The sequence below is a fragment of the Patella vulgata genome, chromosome 1, assembly GCF_932274485.2.
Source record: "Patella vulgata chromosome 1, xgPatVulg1.2, whole genome shotgun sequence".
NCBI classification, from domain to species: Eukaryota; Metazoa; Mollusca; class Gastropoda; family Patellidae; genus Patella; species Patella vulgata.
In genome coordinates this window covers 85,753,033-85,776,909 of record NC_065879.2, presented here as the reverse complement: position 1 = coordinate 85,776,909, position 23,877 = coordinate 85,753,033, and the positions used below count along the sequence as shown (strand labels likewise).

General features: G+C 37.0%; 2 protein-coding genes across 2 annotated transcripts; both read right to left on the bottom strand.

Annotated features, from left to right (window-relative positions):
* Positions 1 to 551: 551 nt before the first annotated feature.
* On the bottom strand, positions 552 to 16,068 carry LOC126808605 (MFS-type transporter SLC18B1-like). The gene is made up of 11 exons (XM_056099054.1): positions 15,944 to 16,068; positions 10,975 to 11,319; positions 9,022 to 9,117; positions 7,335 to 7,408; positions 6,033 to 6,180; positions 5,715 to 5,783; positions 4,532 to 4,622; positions 3,754 to 3,890; positions 3,092 to 3,190; positions 1,789 to 1,979; positions 552 to 645 (listed from the first exon to the last, which is right to left on the bottom strand). The coding sequence occupies exons 2-11, from the start codon at positions 11,248 to 11,250 to the stop codon at positions 552 to 554; spliced, it is 1,275 nt and encodes a 424-aa protein (XP_055955029.1). The 5' UTR covers positions 11,251 to 11,319; positions 15,944 to 16,068.
* Positions 16,069 to 17,438: 1,370 nt separating this feature from the next.
* On the bottom strand, positions 17,439 to 23,657 carry LOC126808599 (leucine-rich repeat protein lrrA). The gene is made up of 2 exons (XM_050533426.1): positions 23,506 to 23,657; positions 17,439 to 20,484 (listed from the first exon to the last, which is right to left on the bottom strand). The coding sequence occupies exon 2, from the start codon at positions 20,481 to 20,483 to the stop codon at positions 18,150 to 18,152; it is 2,334 nt and encodes a 777-aa protein (XP_050389383.1). The 5' UTR covers position 20,484; positions 23,506 to 23,657; the 3' UTR covers positions 17,439 to 18,149.
* Between the last annotated feature and the right edge of the window lie 220 nt (positions 23,658 to 23,877).

Sequence of the window (23,877 nt, the reverse complement as noted above, 5' to 3'; positions counted from 1 at the left end):
TCACGTGTCTGCAGTAAAGGGGGATAACGTTCCTATAAGTTCGAGAACATCAGACCAATCTAGAAATGGATAGATGTTGTATAACTAGCGGTCGGTGCTTTAGGAACATGGGGGTCCATCAAAGCTGAGACTGTTTGTTGCACACCTTGGGTACCAGCCTGAGAGACTAATTCTAGTCAAACGATGTTACTGACTTTTGATTTATATCCTTGTTATTACATTTCACTGAGGGGGGTAGATGGCTGAATGGTTAAGGATGGTTGGGTGGCTGAATGGTTAGCGTGTGGGCGTGGTATCATAAGGTTTGTCATTGAGTCGATTCCCTGCTTGTAAATGTCAAGGAGTAGGAACATCTGTCCAACCTCGTGGGTTTTCTCCAGATCCCTCCCACAGCTAAACACCCCTAAATGCAAGCATATTTGAACCATATGTTAGTCCTGAAATGCGTTGCATGATCTCTTTATTCTAAAAAGATGTTCACTTGATCAACTTACCCTAAAGAGAATGCTGAATTAAATAAACCAGATACCATACCAAATGTATCTAATGATTCATCTAAACCTAACTGTCTGAAATATAAACATAATATTAAATAGACCAGATACCATACCAAATGTATCTAAAAATTCATCTAAACCTAACTGTCTGAAATATAACCATAATATGACCAGGTAAACATTACAGATTATCCTGAAGCCTAATCAAAGTCAACTCTGTAATTATATTAGAGAGACATTGTTTCATAAATTTTTATCTATTGTCCTGAATCCGGTTCCCTCGCACTGCTAAAGACCCCTACATGCAAGCGAATTATGTAAATAAAATTAAATCATATGTTAGTCCCGAAATGACCTAGTTTGTGTCGAGTGGACGTTAAACCCCATTTCTCTCTCTCTCTCCCTGAATCCAGTAGACATTAATGTATTAAAGATTATAAAGTTAGGGTTACTAAGAAACAAAGCTAAAGGTACATGTATAGTCCTGAAAATTGTATATTAAAGAAAAAAGGCGGTAGTGGACCACAGGCTGGCAGCAGGACATACTGAAGGGCAGGTCTCTGATAAGTTATTTCTTAGATGCTGTTCCTTATTAAATTACCTAGCCTGTTGGTAAAAATTTGTTCAATCTGATTGAAATACAGATCTATATTTCGTTTCGTCTCTTTATACTTTCGATGGCTTACACTACATGAAGATCTGACCAGTTGTAGTCGAAGGTCGAGTCGGAGGTCATACAAGTGGCTTTTGACCCTATGACATCAGACATTTGATTAACCAATCAGTGTTGATGTTTCTAGTGGGTTATCCACAGTTCTGTGCACCTCAGCCAAAAACTCGCCGCAACAGACCGTTTCATTGGCTAATGCCTCACATCATCCAGAACGCAGGTTATATAACAACTCTTCCACATCCTAGTGTAGTAAACACAAGTAAAACAAAATTTTAAACTATAAAAAACGAAACGAAATAGGAGCTGTGTTTTAACCAGAATGATGTTGGTTGTGATGTTTTTGAGAAGAAGAATTCAGAAAGGTCATGAAGTTGTCTGATTTGGCCAAATTTTGTTGGTACTGGCCAGATTTATCCCGTCTTTCAAAGCTTGATGACTGTAGACTGTAACTGTCTAGAATTTATATTGTAGATAAAATTTATGGAGTCACGTTCTTTGGTTTTTACTCGATTAGTGCTAAATGATAAGGCCAGCTCAATTTTTTGTCATAGGTCACAAGATGTAAAAATTTTCAAAATATTACATTGAACTATACTAAAAGGGTAGGCCTATACTTACTTCGCGCCTATCAAGATACCCGTAAAAGTAGGAATAAGACAACAGCCAATAAACAGTCCAACGAAACACAACATAACAATCGTTAGCCATAGCTTAAACGGTAGAAATGGTAGAAATGGCGCTGGTCCTAATAAAAGGAAGCTAATTCCTGAGAAAAATAGACCTATCATCATCATACCCCCGGTCCAACTCTGAAAAGAAAACAATTTTTATAAATTACCGGGGAAAGAAATGAAATGAAATGGGGTTTATAACGTCCTATTGTTCTGCTCCGACTGGGCTAATGAACAGACATATGCCATACAGTGTGCTATGAGGGAAATTTTGCCCGGACAGCCGCACTACTGCCTACACTTATATTGAAATCAAACTGCTAAGGGATCTTTTACGTGCACCTAATGTGTACAAGGGACCTCTTTTTTTGTTCCATCCGAATGACTAGACAGTTTTCCTTGTCAGGCCCCCCCGACCTGCATCACTGACAAGGGAAAACCACAATCGAGCAAACTCGCGACCTCCAGGTTATTGAGCCAGCATCTTACAATCTTTTTTAATTAACCGGCAAAGCAACATTTGCCCATAGCTGCTAAGTTATCCAAGCAGAGCTGTCCATAAATTTTGTCGAATTGTGAATATATATATTTTTGATGTATATTAGAGTGTAAAAACATTTTAATAACATAATCAAGGGCAATAACTGTACAAGTAATTATTAGCATGTGGTCGTATGAAATAGTTCTAATTCTAAATGGTTCTATATCCAAATTACATGAAGTAACATTAAAGTAGCTAAGTCTCTGACTTAATATCATCCAAAGTCTTCGACATTGAAATCACAAATTATATGTCAATAAATCAAGATTGATCTTACCGGGAAAAGATGGGTTTTGATATCTAATATTTAAGACAAGATAAACATTTTACCATTGGTACATGATGCATTTCAGCGCCATTTGTAACAAGGGACTCGAAGAACGAGGCTAGACATATTCCACAAGTCATGTCAAACAGTGACATCTTTTTCTTATCTAGACAGCATGAGTAATATATATGATTGGTGTAGACTGGAATAACCAGATGCTAGAGATTGCAATTCGATTGAGAATCCTGGCATATTTCATCCAAATAACTGATTTGAAATTAGAATTAAAACTGCAACGATTGAATGTAAATCATTTCATATACATTCACATTACGTTACAATATGCGTTACGACCCATTTGTCTCAATTTCTAAGTCCCACACATTAGCGAATTAGCTCCTTTAAAAAAACTTTAAAAAACGAAAACAAACTAATACATACTCGAGCATCACTCAGGTAACCCAATAAAGGTGCTATAATACCATATACACCGGGTGCACATAGAAATATTAAACCAACATACAAAGTACTTAAATTAAACTGAAAATATAAAAAATATCCAAACATAATATATAAATGAAATGAAACGGGGTTTAACATCCTACTGTTCGGCTCCGAACTGGGCTAATGAAGACGGGCATACGCCATATCAAGGCCTATAATCTTTATACTCTATTATATCAAGGCCTATAATCAGAAATATACAGAACAAATATCACACATTGACTTTCGCCTTCTACAAAGTGAGCAAGGGCCATAACTCGTTAAGAGTGCTCACAAGATTCTACAAAGGACCATAATACTTGAAGTATTTAATGGATATTGTTGAAATTTAAACGTCACCAATTTGAATAATGTACGTACATTTCGTACAGATCCGACGATAATGTTTTGTCGTTAGCGCATTAAAAACAAGATTCTACAAAGTAAAACAAGGGTCATAACCCAGTTAGGGGTAATTTTAAATCAAAATTGTTGATTCTAAAAAATGAAATTGTTGAAATTTTAGGGGCTGCTTTGTCAAATGTCAACAAAATATAATTTATGAATTTTAAAAGATGGGAAAGTCAGTCAAGATAATATACCGTTTAAAAAGAACTTACGACTTTTAGATGATTGGCTAATGTGGGATCTAGAAAACCAAGAGAGAATGATCCACAGAATACAGTTAAACAGGAAATAACGGCTAGTGGACTCTTTACTAAACGCAATACAGATCCTTTAAATACTCTTGTTCCTTCTGAAAAATGATACATCAGCATACATTATATTAGGGGAGTTGGGTGGTCTAGTGGTTTAACGCTGCACATGAAACCATAAATTCTGTCATTGAGTCTAGTGGCCGTGTGGCTTTGATTCCCCTCTTGTATGTGATAAGGAATAGGGTCACCTGCCCAAACTCATGGGTTTTCTCTGGGTCCTCCAGTTTTCTCTCACTGCTAAAGACCCCTACACGCAAGCGAATTATTGAAATAAGATTGAACGATGTGTTAGTCCTGAAAAAAACTAGTTGAGTCCAGTTGATACCTGCACTGTACTGGGATGGTTGTAAGGAGTTAATGCGTCACAGTCTTTATGGTGGATTAGATGGTTCAGTGTCAGTTAGGACAAAACGTATGGATTTTGGACTATATTTTATGGTTGACTACATGCCACAACTCATTTATCAGGTCCTTTTCATTATTAACAATTTGTCATTGTGATATTCGTGACTATAACATTTGGGACAAGTTTGATTTTCAAACGCTAGAGAGCAACAGTACTGCCAGCAACCAGAGACAAATGAAAATGAAACAATAGAACAATTAATTTAGTTCAGGAGTGCTAAAGATGTATCAAAATAGATTCTCATTAAATAATTTATGACTACCTGGTACCTACCATCTTGTCCCGGCATAAATATAAAAGAAACAATTCCACAAGTTAACAAGATAGCACCCATCGTCCAAAATGGTAGCCCATATCCTCCAGCCTGAAAAATAGAGAACAAAATTCTTAAATAATTGATGAGGGCTAGTATCTCATGTTTTAAAGGTAAAAAGTTGATTATTGGTTTGATTGCGCGTATGGGTCTTTAGCAGTGGGAGGAAACCGGGGGACCCGGAGAAAACCCATGAGGTTGGACAGGCGACTCTACTCCTTGTCATGTTGACTCAATCACAGGCCTTATGATACAACACGCACGTGCTAACCATTCGGCCATCCAACCCCCTAATAATTCGCTTGAGCGTAGGGGTCTTTAGCAGTGGGAGGAAACCGGAAGACGCAGAGAAAACCCACAAGGTTGGACAGGTGACCTTTCTCCTTGTCACTTACAACCGGGGAAGAAAAGTAAAGATGTGATGGAAAAGATAAATCAGCAAAACATGTTCTTCTAAATTTACAATCCAAAAATATTGAAAGTTGTCATGGTGCGCTTTAATTGTGCCTCAATAAACACGAAGTGTTAATACATTAAAATTCTAGAAGATGCACAATTCAAGAGCTATTCAAGAGAATTTGTTTATTATCGTCACAGTCCTAACTTAACTCATAATGAAGTAATTTGACTGAAATTTTCAACATATTCCCTTTTCAATATCCATTTTTTAACTATTATAGTGAGAACTGACAGCTCTTTATCTAAATCTTACATAATGCATCCTCAATGTCATATTCCTGAAGCAATGGCCCGAGAAATCCCTCTCTGGCCATTGCTGGATTGACTTCTGATACTTGAACTTTTGAGGAAATGTGTCTATTCTTCCTGTTCAATCAAATTTCTCCTAACTACAGCAACATGATAGGCCTTAATTTGGACAGCGATTTAAGGTATTAAAAATGTTGAAAGTGTTGTAGTTATTTTGATAGCCTTGTTTGTCACACAATTTTTTTTCTGCAATATTCTGCTATGCACTGGTTAATTGGGCGTAATAACTTGTCAAACAAAACATATAACATTTCGATGTGGGCATAGCTAAAGCCTCTAGAGAAGCCACACCCAATTGTGGAAGATGGATAGGTCGACAGACCGGGGTAACGACAATATACAACATTTCAATATAGGCATATAAAAAAACAGTACCTCATATAAAGCCCCTCCTATGGGTGGTCCAACCATCAAACCAATACCAGTAAATGTTTCTAAAGTTCCCTACAAAGTACAAAAAAGGAAACTAACTCTGCAAATCATTAGGATTCTTCTCCAAATTATTCAAAGTAACCACAGGGCATAACCCTTCGTGTAATCATTGTTAATCGCTGAAAATTGATATGATTCCAGTGATCAGCACTATTCATGACCATAAAACAAATCTGTGGATTCTCAGTCCTCAACCCTGATAACTCACAATTAATTTCATGCAATGTAAACAGACAATAATACTACATTAGTAATACTTACAAAAACAGTTGTGACATGATGAGGAAATTCCCGAGCAATGATTGCTGCACTAGCTGTTAGATATGCTGAGCATCCTAAAGCCTCGACAGTTCTACACAAAAAACACATGGCTATAAATATTTCATCCGGAGGGCATTTATCTAAAATTCTGAAAATAAAAACAATTCAATTCAGTTCTTGCTTATCACACATAGATATGCTGAGCATCCTAAAGCATCAACAGTTCTACACAAAAAACACATGGCTATAAATATTTCATTGGGAGGGCATTTATCTAAAATTCTGAAAATTAAAATAAATCAATTTTAGCTATATTGAGTTAATAAAGAAAACAAAACAAAACTATCAAGAAAGAGAGAGAGAGAGAGAGAGAGAGAGAGAGAGGGAGGGAAAATTTAACCTCCACTCAACACAAACAAGATCATTTCAAGACTAACATATGGTTCAATTTTATTTCAATAATTTGGTTGCATGTATGGATGGATCTTTAGCAGTGGAGGGAAACCAGAGATAACCCACTGGATGGACTGGCGACCCTACTCTTTGTCAGGTACAAGCGGGGAACTGAAACCACGGCCATGACATATGGTTCAATTTTATTTCAATAATTTGGTTGAGTGTAGGGATCTTTGTCAGTGGGAAGAAACCGGAACATCCGGATAAAAAAAACCACTCTTTGTCACATACAAGCAGGGAATTGAAACACGCCAATATCAGACCTTATGATCCACCGCGCACGCATTAACCATACAGTGTGCTATGAGCGAAATTTTGCCTGGATAGCCGCATTACGGCTTACTCTTATATCGAATTCTAACTGTCAAGGTTTCTTTTACGTGCACGCCAATGTGTACACAGGACCTCGTTTTTTCGTATCATCCGAACGAAATGAAATGAAATTAAATGAGGTTTAACATCCTACTGTTCTGCTCCGAACTGGGCTAATGAAGACGGGTATACGCCATACAGTGGGCTATGAGGGAAATTTTGCCCGGACAGCGGCACTACAGCCTACTCTTATATCAAATTCCAACTGTCAAGGGATCTTTTACGTGCACGCCAATGTGTACACAGGACCTCGGTTTTTCGTACCATCCGAACGAAATGAAATGGGGTTTAACATCCTACTGTTCTGCTCCGAACTGAGTGTGCTATGAGGGAAATTTTGCCCGGACAGCGTCACTACGGCCTACTCTTATATCGAATTCCAACTGTCAAGAGATCTTTTACGTTCACGCCAATGTGTACACAGGACCTGGTTTTATCATACCATCCGAACAACTAGACAGCTGTTAAACTTACCCATATAGAAGAGAACATGAGCCACAAACCATAATTCCTGATACGAACACAAATTTAGCTCCTAATGTTGTAAGCTGAACAGAAAACAGAAAATGTTGGGTATGTTAAAATATTATTAAACATACATTATGCAAGAGCTAAATTTGCCTCATACAGGTCTTTCTTTAGGCCTGAAATGTTATCTAAATTATTGATTAGACATTAATTAACCTATCCAGACCATAATAAACTCTTGATGGCATTGCTAGCCTGCGATGTTTATTGGATTAGGTTCCAATTTGCTGTTCGAATTCCATTCATAATTCAATCATGAAATGGATAATCGAGATTGTTTTTTATCGTACCGACTATAGTAATGATGATCGAGGCTAGGCTGAGTGGATCAATTTGACTGAAATTTTCAGCAAATCTTTACATTATCTAGTTTTTAACTATTATAGTGCGAACTGACAACTCCTTATCTAATCTCTACGGGCTACTTTTATATAAAATTCCAAATGCCGAAGGATCTTTTACGTGCACACAGATAGGTACACAGGACCTTGGTTTTTTTTGTCTCATCCAAATGACTATGCTGACTTTGTATCATAATAGAGTTTAGAAATGTCTTGGTTTGACTGGAAGAGATGTACTAGAATGAGAGAGAAATGGGGTTTAGCGTCTACTCGACACAAACTTGGTCATTTCGGGACTAACACATGGTTCAATTTTATTTCAATAATTCGCTTGCGTATAGGGGTCTTTAGTAGTGGGAGGAAACCAGAGGACCCAGAGAAAACCCACAAGGTGGACAGGCGACAAGCCGACCCTACTCCTTGTCATGTAAAATTGGGGAATCGAAACCACGACAGTTGACTCAATGACAGACCTAATGATACAACACGCACATGCTAAATATTCGGCCATCCAATCCCCCTCAACAATTTAGACAACTGACTTTGAGTTGTCTAATATTTTGTTGTTTTGAAATACATGACATACTTGTTATTTTTAACTTGCAACTGAAATGAAATGGAGTTTAACGTCCTACTGTTCTGCTCCTAACCTGGGCTAATGAAGACGGACATACGCCATACAGTGTGCTATGAGGGAAATTTTGCCCGGACAGCGGCACTACGGCCTTCTCTTATATCGAATTCCATCTGCCAAGGGATCTTTTACGTGCACGCCAATGTGTACACGGGACCTCAGTTTTTCGTCTCATCCGAACGACTAGACAGCTTTCCTTGTCAGCCCCTCCGTCCTGCATCACTGACAAGGGAGAACCACGCCGGAAAATCTGGATGAACTTTCTCGGCCAATGCAGGGATCGAACACCCGACCTCCAGGCTAGCGAGCTAGCGTCTTACCCACTTAGCCACGCGATCCCTAACTTGCAACTGCATTCTATTTTATTTTGTGTGTAATTATAGTGTTCTTCCTATATTCTACTTGTATAATGTATATGTTTTGTAGTTTGGGAGTTTGAGAGTGACTTATCAAACTTCCCACTTTAAAATGCTATTGCACTTCTAATGATTTTAAATTTATCCTGATATTGCATGTATATATGTCTTTGTAGCTTAGGAGGGACCTATGGAAGATTCGGTTTTTTGTTTTTTTGCAAACTAAATACGTTGCCTCATTAAATAAAGTTTTTATTATTATTATTATTATTATTATTATTATTTAAAATCTATATACTTACAAAGTAGCCAAATATTGGTGATGTTATAAATATCCATAATTGAAAACAACTAAATATTAGACCAACAACAGTTGTAGAAACTCCTTTCTTTGCTGCCTGAAATACAAATAGAAACTGGTAAGACTAATCAAAACATATTAGTGTATAGCTATACTATTAGGCTTCTTCCCCTTATATAGTTAAACTGAAAGTCTGAATCTAAAAGCATGAATGGCTAAAATGATACTACTAGATCCGCGAAGCAGTAATTACCTGTTTCAGTCAAACATGTCAACGCGAGCGTCGTATAAATAGCGACTGGTCAAGTTAACGGTTTCCATTACCGGTAAATAACACTTAAAGGGAAATAACACTCTTGCTGGCTTGAAAGCTCCAGAAAATAAATAATATCTCTATCTAAGTACTAGATGTTTAAGTGTCCTACCTGTTGTGTAAATTATCCATTACATCCTATTTTACTTGTCCAGAGGGTTCGAAAATATTTTTAAATCGAAGTTTCATTTGAAAAGGTTTACGTTAGATGTTTCAAACCATTATGTTGAATTTTTCAAAATTTCTAAATAAGGTGTGTTAAGATGAAATTTGTATTATCAATCAATTGAAATATTCTAAAATAGTACAATTTGTTGACCAGAATAAAGATTGGGACATATTATTCAGTTACAACAAGAGTGGTATTGAGCCTTTAATAATATCAAACTGTGTCACATCATCAAATAATATCGAGTCCAATCTGATTAAAATATAGATCTATTTTTCGTTTCGTTTTTTTTTATACTTTTGATGGTCTACACTACACAAAGATCTGACTGTTTGTAGCGATAGGTCGCGTCAGAGGTCATACGAGCGACTTTTGACCCTATGAAAAACCACGTGATCCCAATTGAGTATTCACAGGTGTCTACTGATAAGTTCATAGCTATGATTTTCTTTATTAAGTTTGAGTCATTCTATGTGTCCATGACTAGTCTCTGTTAACGATTGTATTCTGTCTGACTTACCATGTTTTTAATTTGCAAAATTCAAATACTTTACATATATATTTAGCCAGGTGTGCCGCTAATTTTTCATGCGTTCCAAGGTGTGCTGTTGGCAAAAAAAGGTTGAGAACCACTGATATAGTCTATTAACGAAATGGAGAGAAATATTCATGTTTGGGAAAAATCGGAAGGCCTCAGAAGAAATTTTCGTAAGTTTTTCAATTTGCCATTTGTGATTTTACGATTAAGCATGTGAACTTCCGAATTTTGAAAAACCATCAGAGCCCGTATAGGATTTGTCAAAAGAATCCAAAAATGAAAACCTGACGAAGATCTGTTGAGAAATAACCGAGATATTGGAAATCAGAAATAATATTTTGTCCTATCCGTAAAACTCTTCCGAAAACAAAACAGGTACCGAAACCGAAATGAAATGAAATAGGGTTTATCGTCTTACTGTTCTGCTCCGACTGGCATGCACCATACAGTGTGCTATGAGGGAAATTTTGCCCGGGCAGCGGCACTATGGCCTGCTCTTATATCGAATTTCAACTGCCAAGGGATCTTTTACATGCACGCAAATGTGTACACGGGACCTCGGTTTTTCGTCTCATCCAAATGACTTGGCAGCTGTCCTTGTCAGGCCCTCCGTCCTGCACCACTGTCAAGGGGAACCACGCCGATGAACAAAGTACCAAAACACGTAATAAGAATTTTCATGTATGTCGTCGGATGGGACGAAAAACCGAGGCCCTGTATACACATTGGTGTGCACGTACAGATCCCACGACAGTTGGAATTCGATATAATAGTAGTTTGTAGTACTGCTGTTCATTCAAAATTTCCCTCATAGCACACTGTATGGCATATGCCCGTCTTCATTAGCCCAGTTCAGAGCAGAACAGTAGGACGTTAAACCCCATTTCATTTCATTTCCTTTCGTTTCTGAAGACATAGGAAAAAGAAATCTTACCTCACCTGGAAAAAATGGTGCCAACAACGAAAAGCAGGTAAAAGCACAGAAGTTGCCCATTCCAATAATCACGAAAATGATTTTTTTGCGTTTACCAAGAGATCGAAAAGAGAATTCTTCAGCGTCCGAAGTTTTGGACGAGCCATTTTCCGAGATTTCAGCAGTTGATCTAGATGTGTTGGTATGGAGACCGTTGATACTGATATCATTAACATGATGGTTAGATTGTGATCCTAGTAGAGGCTGCTTCTCTGTGTCTATGTCCGATGTCTGCATTCTGTTTCAATCTGGTTTGGCAAATTCAATTCATGTACAATTCTGTAATTTTTCACTCAATGGTAAACTCTGTTTCAGAAATAAAAAGTAAAATGGTTTAAGTTTTAATTTATACATCAGGCCCCTGTTTCACAAAGCATTCTCAGAGTTAAAGTTACATTATGGGAGATTAGATAAAGAGCTGGCAGTTCTCACTATAATAGTTAGACTCTAGATAATGTAAACACAATTTTCTCAAAATTTCAGTCAAATTGATCCACTATGAACCAAGATTTTAGATAAACATACATTATGCAAGAGCTAAATCTACCTATTGTAGGTCTTTCTTTAGGCCTGAAATGTTATCTAAATTATTAATTAGACATTAATTAACTTATCCAGACCATAATCAACTCTCAATGTCATCGCTAGCTTGCGATATTTACTGGATTAGAACCCGATTTGCTGCTCAACGCTCATTCATGATTAAATCAAAAAAATGGATAATCAAGACTATGTTTTTTTATCGTATCGACTTTAGTAATGATGATTGAAGCTAGGCCCAAAATTCAATTGCTAAATTCTCGGTTGAGAGCAGATCAATTTGACTGAAATTTTCAGCAAATTCCCTTTACATTATCTAGTTTTTTACTATTATAGTGAGAACTGCCAGCTCTTTATCTAATCTCCCATAATGTATATTTAATTACTGTCAGAACCTATGCTTCATAATAAATGACATTTCACACCAACCATCTTGTTTTTGCTATTTGTTTTAAGATTGTCTTCCAGGGCAGAGTGCACAAAAAGTAATTTTAGTGAAATTTTCGAAATATTCTTTTTTCATTATCTATTTTTAGAATGGCCAGCTCTTTATCTATATTTTATTACTGCATCTTTAAAATTGTGTTGGAGAGAGAGAGAGAGAGAGAGAGAGAGGGAGGGTTTAACCTCCACTCAACACAAACCACAAACTAGGTCATTTCGGGAATAACCTATGGTTTGATTTTATTTCAATAATTTGATTGCGCATAGGGGTCATTAGAAGTGGGAGGAAACCAGAGGACCCAGATGGTCTACAGAGTTGATTTTGAACTTTGTCATGTAAATAAAGGTCAAATTAAAAATTTCTTTAACATCTGAAGCCTGAAGAAAGACTTGCAATAGGCAGATTTAGCTCTTAACTAATGTATCTTTAATTAAATTAGCCCACCATAAGACCGTGTTTTAACCTGACTGTATCTTTAATAAGTGTCATCCTCTCTTCATTAGTCTACAGAAAAGTAGGGCATTAAACCCAAATTCATTTTATTTCATCATTTATCATATAATATAGCTCTAATAATATAGCTCTTGTATCATAAGGTCTGTGTCTGTCATTGAGTCAACTGGCGTGGTGTCGAATCCCTGGTTGTACGTGACAAGGGGTTGGGTTGCCTGTCCAACCTTGTGGGCTTTCTCTGGGTCCTCCGCATTCCTCCCACTGCTAAAGACCCCTAGGCGCATGCGAATTATTGAAATAAAATTGAACCATATTTTAGACCCGGTCTTTGGCAGTGGGAGGAAACTGGGGGACTCGGAGAAAACTCATGAATTTGGACAGGCAACCCTACTCCTTGTCATGTACAACCGGGGAAAGGAAGAATAGAATAGAATTTTAATTCATCAAAAAGCACTTTCATGGCAGCATACTATATGTCATGGTGAAAAATAAAAGTACAAAAATCATACACAGCCTTTATAGGTACAAATAAAGTCAGACATTACCCTGTATTTAAACTCGAGTCAGGAACAGTCACACTATTACCTCTGTCCTAACAGTAGGCCTACATTTTTTTAAGAATAACATTTGAAATATAATTTTACATCTTTATAAAGGTCAGCACATCTGTTGCTGAGCTGTAATCATGGTTGTAGGACTCTGGTTACAATAACTCCCTTATATGTATTAAGCTGTGTTACTCCTCTAGGACTTGCCATGACCTAAACTATGGCTACATTTACCTACTAACTGGCCTATTGTATATGGCTACATTAACCTTCTAACTGGCCTATTATATATCTAGATAAAACACACACAGGTTATTCAAAAGCACGCAGGGGTTAAATCAGTGCATGGGTTCCAAGAAGGCCATATATGCAATCTGGTTAACACACAGATCCTATTTCGTTTCGTTTTTTATAGTTCAAAATTTCGTTTTACTTGTCTTTACTACACTAGGATCTGGAAGAGTTGTTATATCATTGAGTCAACTGGCGTGGTTTCGAATCCCCAGTTGTACGTGACAAGGAGTAGGATCACCTGTCCAAACTCGTGGGTTTTCTCAGGGTACTCCTGTTTCCTCTCACTGCTAAAGATCCCTATGCACAAGCAAATTATAGAAATAAAATTGAACTATGTGTTAGTCCCGAAATGACCTAGTTTGTGTGAGTGGATGTTTAACCCATTTCTCTCTCTCTCTCTCTCTCTCTCTCTCTCTCAGAATATTAACCTACACTACCATTCAAAAGTTCAATAGTTTACCTCCGGTGATTTTAATAAATCAAACATCGTTCAAAATCCATACTGTACATGCGACAATAAAATCATTGTAAATTTCGTTTTATTTTTTTAGTTGCTTAAAATATGTGGTACAGCATCATCATTTAATTGATAAACTTGGCTTTATAGGCAATCTACCAAGACCCTAATTGCATAAAATTTATTTAGATGGTTCGACACTATTTCCTAAATCTTTTAATATCCATATATTTCTCTCACCGTACAAAATTATATTAAAGAAATGAAAAGATTCACATGTACTTTGTAGTTATTATTGTAATTCTCTAGTGGTTTATCACTATTAATATTTACTTAGTATTTAACAACATGAACCTATTACCCTAAGGTAGCATATAGCTACCTGGTTTGTATTAAAGGTCACTGGAAAAGCTGCAATTTTTTTTTTAAATAATGCAAGTAATTATGTCAACATATCCTTTTCATAAGTATAACACAAAGCCGAATGTCAATATTACCTGCAACAGGTAAATTTCAATGTTAGTAATTTCTGCCATTCTCTGTGAGTAGTCATAACTTTCTGTCAATAAACAATCCGTGACGTCATTTTAGTCCTTCTGTTCATATAGGCCTACTAGTCTATATTTCTATGAGCAGAAGGACTAAAATGAGGCACAGATTGTTTACTGACGGAAAGTTACAACTAACCACACAAAACAACGGAAATTACTAACGTTAAAATTAACCTGTTGCAGGTAACATTGACATTCGGGTTCCTGTTATACTTATGGAAAGGATATATTGACATATTTACTTGCAATATTCAAAAAATTTATGAAGCTTTTCCGGTGACCTTTAAATTAAATTTCAGTGGTAATTGTACATAAATATTTAAAATTTTAGATTATACTGGGAGAAGATTCGTAAATTGTAAAATTTGTTCTGATCCCATTTGTATAGGGCTACCTATATACTATATGCAGGCCTATGTATTTGGAAATAAACTTTATTTAATAAAAAAAGAAAAAAGAAAGATATATAGTACGCCAACAGCAACAATAGACCACCCGTCAAGTAATTATAGACTTCAACAAGTTCAAGATAATACAGCATACGTGTAATAACCATGTAATTTAAAGGAGCTAAATCGCTAACATTTGGGACCTAGAAATTGACAAAAGTGGGTCTCAACGCATATAATACTGTAGTATGAATGTATATTTAAACTGATTTACATTCAATGGTTTCCGTTTTTACTCCAATTTCAAATCAGTTATGTTCGGCGAAATAAGCCAGCAGTCTCAAGTGAGTGCAAATTTCTAGCGTCTGGTTATTCCAGTCTACATATGCCGTTTGATTTGGTGCAATGTGTCTAGCCTTGTCCCTCGAGTCTCTTGATACAACTGGGGCTGAAGCGCATTATGGTACACGATTCGTGTACCAATGGTAAAATGTTTATTTTGTCTTAAATATTGGATATCAAAAGCCCATCTTTTTTTGGTAAGATCACAACATGAATGTTGATTTAATTTGACAAATAAATCGTGTTTTAAATGTTGAAGATTTTGGATGATATTGAGTTAGAGACTTAGCTACTTTAAGCTCGGATACAGCTAATTATGGTCGTCAACTGAGAGGACTGAATTGAGCAGGTGTCTGATTCTGATAGTCGAACAATAAAAGTTATTAATATTTATATATGACAATCTTATCACTGACGAGAATATCGGTCATTTTCTATTTCAGCACCCCTGTACTGTTCACGTGTCATATTCATAAGAGTAGCCTATTAAGGGACTACATGGTCTACAAGTAGGCTACTTACTCGCTATCCAAACTCCGCTAGTCAAGCCTCTCATTAACTTATCATTAACGACTGGCTCTTCCTCCTGCAAGTTTCCTGGCAATATCACCCGACCTACATGATTGACATGTAGGTGGAAGTGGACGTTCCAACCCTCCATGAAATTAAGACGGTCAGAACTTAGCACTACTGTACTGTCTGTCGCATTCAACTAACTATTGTCAACAGCATAGAAATTACGCAAATCCTTAGAGTCCTTAACGACGTGTAGGAAGAAAAACACAGAAGTCAGAATGACATAAGTTGTACACGAGTAACCTACGGTATTCGGTAATTCATTACAATTACAGATCTTGTAGGAATTTTAAAAGTAAAACCCTCTAGAGATCAGATTAGTAAAATCTGCTTACCCAGAATTTAAGAAAATGACGTAATCCAAAGCCATTTGTAAAAGCGATATTATTAACCCATACTTCGCTCAAATACATTCTATTCTAAATACCGGTATCTACTTTTATTTTACTCTCAGGGGGCGCTATCGCTGCGAAGTTAGTCTGTCATTTTCAGTTTGTCATTCGTTCATCACGATTCTATTTACAGTAATTTAAATTAGTCTGGTAAACATTAATTGGCGTGCACGTAAAAGAACCCTGGAAAGTTAGCTAAATCTATTTATTAAGGCAAGCTCATTTTCGTGAAAAATAAGGTTACGGTAGGGCACGTGATTGTTGGCGAAATTGTAGGTTAGGTTTAATTCCGGTTAAATTACTTTATTCTGAACGAACTTGTAGTTTGGACTATAATAGGCATCAATTAACTGTCTCAACACCGTCTCCGAGAATTGCCGATCGCTTGATTGACAGAACTTCACCGACATATTCTCGATGATCAAGTAACATTCTCAATGGCTATGGTACCCTCGATCGGCTGGCAGTCTCCGGTAGTGACGCCAGTGACTAATGGTAAACTGTAAACGTTATTAAATGCACGACTGTTTAAATCCAAGCTATATCCAAGCCACCCAGGGTCTACAAAGTTGATTTTGAGCTTGGCATGTAAATAAAGGTCTAATTAATAATTTCTATAACATCTGAAGCCTAAATAAAGATCTGCAATAGGCAGATTTAGCTCTTGTAATATAAATTAGTATAAATGTTTTTAGTGGAGTATTATATATTGTGTGGATCTGGAATTATATTGACCCGGTTATGGTGTGTTATTTTAGTGGTTCCGGTTCATCTGGATTTTCCGACGTGGTGTCAGTGGTGCAGAATGGAGGACCTTACAAGGAAAGTTGTCTAGTCGGTTGGATGGGACGAAAAATGGATGTCCCGTGTAAACATTGGCGTGCACGTAAAAGATCCATTGACAGTTGGAATTCGATATAAGAGTAGACTGCAGTGCCGCTGTCCGGGAAAAATGTCCCTCATTACCCCAGTTCGGATCAGAACAATTGGACGTTAAACCCATTTCATTTCTTTTTTTAATGATTCCAATGTTTTAGTCCTGTGTTCCATCCCGGTGTGGGCGGAGAAATTTCATCGGGATTTTTTTGCGTGGTTCCCTTTTGTCAGTGGTGCATGTCACAGGGTCTGACAAGGGACAACGTATCGTCGTTCGGATGGAATAAAAATAAACGAGGTCCCGTGTAGACATTGGCGTGCACGTAAAAGATCCCTTGGCAGTAGGAATTCTATATAAAAGTAAGCCGTAGCACCACTGCCCGAGCACAATTTCCCTCATAGCACACTGTATGGTGTATACCCGTCTTCATTATCTCATTCGGAGCAGAACAGTAGGACGTTAAACCCCATTTCATTCATGCAAGCATACTTTTTGATCTAAGGCGAACAAAAGTGCATAATTAATGAACCTTTGCACAAAACAAAATGGCGAACATTCTTCACGTCAAGGTTTATTGTAACAATTCCATTGAAAGACCTGCTTCATTTTCAGTAATACCCATTACAACACAATAAGGGGAAGACATCAATTTCATGAAAAACGACGATGATGATATAATAATGGACAATAACTATTATTCACAACGCGATATCACTTCGGTGGTGGAAGCGGGTGTTAAAACTGAATCAAATGTGTGAGAAAACTTCAAGGTCCAGATGTAAAAGACTTAACATTTTCTACGGTCATTTGCGAGCTCCACACTGGCTCCTAAAGTTGCCCACCAGTAAGAAAACTCGCTAAACACCCTCATTAAATGCCAAGGTCGTACGCAATTGATCATAGAGACGAGCAACTTTTAGAAGATAAATAAATTTAGTTCTAACTCCCTGACCTGGACAATAATTGCTCACAGGAATAGAATCAAATGTGTGAGGAAGACTTCGGGTTCCACGGGAAATAGACCTGACTCAACATTCGACAGTTTAACATCATTTGTGTTCTTTACAAGCCCCAAGCAGATTCCCAAGTTGCTCCACAAGTAAGAAAACTCGCTAAACACACTCATTAAGCAGACTCCCAAATTGTTCCACCAGTACGAAGACTCGCTAATAAACACACCCATTAAATGTCAAGACCGAACACGACTGATCACAGAGACGAGCAACCATTTAGAAATATAAATAAATAAAGTTATAAATTTCCGACTTTTATTTAATCATCGTTACTTGGACTCTTTGCTGATCGTGAAGAACTTTTACCATCTGTTTGAGTTCCTCCTGGAGCTTGTTGATCCTTCGGCTCTCGCGTTTTGTAGGATGACTGAGAAGCCGTGTTCACCTTAGCACGTGAACGGAGAGAGTCTATTTTTGATGGGAGAGAACGAATTTTATTATCTGAAACATCTAATTTTTTTAGCGCTGGCATCTTGCATATACTTTCGGGCAAAGATTCTAAAAGGTTGTCGGAGAGATTGAGATTTTCTAGCGACGTCATTTTAACGATGTCGTTCGGGATCTGACTAAGGTCGTTGCTTGCTGCATCAAGAGTCTGAATCCTGTACAGGTACGGCATGTCCGTTGGTACGGCATTTATGTGATTTATAGAAACGTTCAGCGTAAGAAGTGACGCAAGAACATCGATACGATCCTCCGGTAGCTGCGAAAGTTCATTATTGGACAGATTCAAATAGACAAGCTTATTGAGTTCGCCAAAGTTTTCCGGGAGGTTGCTGATGCAGTTAAAGGACAAATTGAGGTGCTCCAGATGATGCAACTCTGTCAGTGGTACTGGGAATTCGACGATGCGGTTCTGGGATAAATCGAGTTTTTTCAAGCTCTGCAAAGAGTCAATTTTCTCTGGTATTTTTTCTATATCATTGTCGCCCAGATCAAGTTCCTCTAACATCCTTAACTTACACAATTCTTCGGGGAGATCTTTGATCAGGTTGTGAGACATCCTCAAGGTTGTCAGCAGCTTAAGATGACACAAACTAGGAGGAATCTCGTCCATTTTGATACTCGATAAATCAAGGAATGTTATTCGTTTGGCATGTTCCTTTTCACCAATTGTGTTGAGCAATGAACGTCCGTCACCCGAAGGTAAATGGATTGGATTTCCAGCAAGATTTAAATGCGTTATGGTTGCCGGAAGCGGGACATCAGTCAACGAGTTAGCGGATACATCTAACTCTCGTAAAAACTGGTGTGCTTCCAAAACTTTCGGCAGAGTTGAAATGTGATTATTGTGGAGCTTTAGGGACTCTAACACGCGCAGTGGGGTTAAATCGTTGGGTATTGCCGAAATGCGGTTGTTGCTGAAATCTATGTCCGTAAGTAGTTGATAAGCGCCCAAAGAATCCGGGAAGAACGACAATTTGTTTCCACGAGCTGCAATACATTTAAGGGTACTAATTTTGTTTATGTCCATCGGCAGATTCCTAACACTGTTGCCAGCAAAATAGATTTCTTTCAACATTTTCAGCTGACCAATATCATCAGGAAGACTAGGAATGCTGTTTTTGGAAATATCCAGGATCTGCAATTGGGTTAGTTTCTGGACGCCATCAATACTGGTAATTTGATTTTCCGAGACATTCAGTTGTTTCAGATGTTCCAGTACAAAAAAGTTTTCGGGCAATGCTTCTAGTTCATTAACTGCTAGATTCAGAGTCTCCAGGACTTTCATTGTGTTGATACCTACTGGAAGAGCTTTGAGCTTGTTATTACTGGCCTGGAGTTCCACCAGAGAGAACTGTAAAGAACATATTTCATTTGGTAACTCGGTTAACTTATTATGGGAGATATTTAAATAATGTAGATATTTTAGGAAACCCAGTTCCCCTGGAATTTCTGTTAAGTCATTGTGGGACAAATCCAAATAGGTTAGGGTTGTCACTTGATTGATGGATTCGGGAACGTAATTGATTTCATTGTTGGACACATTTAAGGATTTGAGAGCAGGGGCTTTAATAGTAGCATCCGGGAGATCAACCAACTTGTTACCACTAACATTAACGCTTCCTTTTAGTTCATAGACGTTCTTTTTTAGACTTTTGATCTGATTTCTAGAAACATCCAAATGTTCAAGAGCGGGACACTTTTGGATATTTTTGGGGAGCGACTTTATTTTGTTATCTGCGGCAAGGATGGTAACGATAGAAGGGGCTTTCTGAATTGTTGCTGGTAAGGCTTTTAGGTTGTTTTTCTCGACGTTGAGCATAGTGAGATTAGCTAACTTTGTGATGGTTCCAGGAATAGCACCTATTGTATTTGTAGACAGATTAATGGATTCGAGTTTCGGAAGATCCGAGATCTGCTTAGGTAGTTTCTTTAATCGATTATTTTGAGCCCAGATGAATTTAGCGTATTTCATGATCTCTTCGTTCTTGAAGACTTCGTTTGGGAAAGCTTTCAGTCCCGTGGTGGAGTAGTCCACTGTTACTACAAGATCTTCTTTCTTTATGTGCTTTCGGATCATTGGAGGCAAAGCACTGATTCTGCTGCCCGGACCCATGGCAGGGATAGGCTTGTCATCATCCTTCTTCATCCTGAAAGATCAATGAAAAATCTGAGTATTTTTGTTACATTATAAACACGAGTATTCTAGTATTTTTGGCAATGAAATGGAATGGGGTTTAATGTCCTACCGTTCTGCTCCGGCATGGCTAATGAAGACGGACATACGCCATACAGTGTGCTATGAGGGAAATTTTGCCCGGACAGCGGCACTACGACCTACTCTTATATCGAATTCCAACTGTCAAGGGATATTTTATGTGCACGCCAATGTGTACACGGGACCTCGGTTTTTCGTCGACAGCTGTCCTTGTCAGGCTCTCCGCCCTGCATCATCGACAAGGGGGAACCTCATCGGAAAATCTGCCCTCATTGAACATTGTATGGCGTATGCCCGTCTTCATTAGCCCAGTTTAGGAGCAGAACAGTAGGACGTTAAACCCCATTTCATTTCATTTCATTTCTCTTTAAACAAAGATTTTTAAATGCATATTATTTACAACTGTTGTGTGTGGTGTTAAGGTAACTAATGTCACATAGTTAACTCGACCACGCAACCAGTTTATTATAAACACCTGTAACCCTTGATATACGATACCGTTATATCTATATATACTTACATGACATGTATACTCCCCGCTGTCTTATTTCATAAAGAATATGATCATAAACTACTTCAATATCTGATATTTGTTATCTTTTTAAAAAGCTTTGTTTAAAGAGACACCGTGACAAATGATAAAATGGGATTTGACGTCCTACTGTTTTGCACTGACTGGGCTAATGAAGATGGGCATACACCATGAGACAGCGGCACTATGACAGGGGAATGTTTCTTTAAACTGACATGAAATGGGGTTTAACGTCCTACTGTTCTGCACCGACTGGGCTAATGAAGACGGGCATATCTCATACACTGTGCTATGATAAGGCCTACTCTTATTTCAAATTCCAACTGTCAAGGGTTCTTTATGGTTACACGGGGCCTCGGTTTTTCGTCCTATACGAACGACTAGACATTGCCCCTTGCAGACACCGTGACAGAAGGCCGTTACTGTTTCATTAACTAAACATACATTATGCAAGAGCTAAATCGTCCTATTGCAGGTCTTTCTTTAGGTCAATGTTATCTAAATTATTAATTAGACATTATTTAACTTATCAAGACCATAATCAACTCTCGATGCCATCGTTTGCCTGCGATATTTAGTGGATTTTAATACGTTTTGTGATGGATGATTTAACGTAATAATGAATTATCGAGACTCATTATTATCGTACCGAAGCTAGCCTAAAATTGAATCGCTAATATTCTATTTTCATTATCTATTATAGCGAGAACTGTCAGCTCTTTATTTAATCTTACCTAATACCACTTTAAATTTTTTAAAATAAAATCGAATTGAGTTCAACGTCTCGTTGACATCATACCTCAGTCATTTTGGAACAATCTCATAGATTATTTTTTTTTATGGTAATGAAAGTTTGGAACTTTGCCCAGAATTGATTATGGTTTTGTCATGTTAATAAATTAAATGTCTAATTAATAATTTAGATAACATTTAAGGCCTAAAGAAAGACCCGCAATAGGCAAATTTAGCTCTTGCATAATGTGTCTTTAAATAATCAATTTTGAGTGTATTTTAACGTGGATTGAGTCGTTAAATTTTACATATTGTCTGAAACATGGAAATGACCATCAGCGACTTCTACATTTTTATCTATTTTTGTTTAAAGCGACAATTTCATATTTTCTAAGAAAGTCAAAACATAATTATTTCTATGTCTTTTGCTCAATAGGTTGTCAACTCACTATTATACGATCATAGTTATCATTCTCTCACACTCAAAAATGTTTCACACCGTAAATAATAACTCAATTACCTCCTAATTACCTCCCTTGTTTTTATTCCCTACCATGGAATAGCTATCTTCAAACGTTTGAATTTGAAGTTGAAAATGATATTTTTGCCAATTTCTCAACTGGCAACAGTGAATTACAGGATTGACAGGATTATTCTTTAACAAGGTAGGACTGTTTATACTAATTATAGATACCATCTATTTTAGGGCTTTATTTTAATACATTTTAAAAATAGAACTTAAAAATATGAAATTGTAACTTTAATTGCGATCGTATCTAGAATCTTATATATTTATAATCGTACGTATTCATTATCTATTATGTATTCATAATATATTTGTTATATAATTATTTTTGAAAATAAAGATATATGACCATGAAATAAGAAAATAACCTATATCTCTTCTCGTTGACTGACTTTGTTATTTTTGGATTATTATAATATGCTCTTTTACACCAAAACGCACAGAACAAGTTTTAAAATATCGATTATAGTAGTAAGAAAAACTCGTTATATTTTAGTATTAAGAAAAACCCTTTACTAAGTTAAAAGTAAAAATGTGAATGGAAAAATAACTCCTCGAAACGCATTCAGAGTTTACGACCCGAAACCCAAGTAGTAAGAAAGAAAAACTCGTTATATTATAGCATTAAGAAAAACTCTTTACATATGGTTTAAAAGTAAAAATGTGAATGAAAAATTAACTCTTAGAAACGCATTCAGAGTTTACGATCCGAAACCCTATATATAGGCTTCTTCCTGAAAAAACTTGATGAACGCTCACTGCATTATTCGACCGTTTCTATATATTATTTGAAATGAAATGAAATGGGGTTTAATGTCCTACTGTTCTGCTCCGAACTGGGCTAATGAAGACGGGCATACGCCATACAGTGTGCTATGAGGAAAACTTTACCCGGACAGCGGCACTACGGCCTACTCTTATATCGAATTCCAACTGCCAAAGGATCTTTTACGTACACGCTAATGTGTACACGGGACCCCGGTATTTCGTTCCATTTGAAATAACACAATAGGTCTAGAACATTGACTCATTAATAAGAATCTCTTGAATTACGCGCACTTTTTTAAACTGTCAGTATTAATTTCTTATCTAAATGAAATTTATTTCTTCAAATATTAAACTATCTGCATAGATCAATAAAATAAAGTTTTTCATCTACCTACCTGGAAAAATGTCCGAATTTTTACCTAAAGTCTGTGATGACAATTGATAAAAACTATTTTGTTTTGTTGTCTATCCCACTTAACTATTTGCCATAATTTCACAGTAGCTGTGCTGGTGACAGAAATCCTCTTGTAGTTGACCAAACTGTTTGCTATAGACTTAACAGTTGACGAGCCAAACGGATCTGTCCGTATTCGATTACACGGTACACGACGCTACTGGGCGCACAATGAGGTGGCGTCATGTGGTTACCCCTAGTAACAGAAGGGGTCTATTATACCTTAATGAAGTCAGTGGGGGTTTACATGTAGTATTAAGTGATTAATTTTAAACCTATCTCGACTCGTATTATAATCAATGAGCTGAATAGT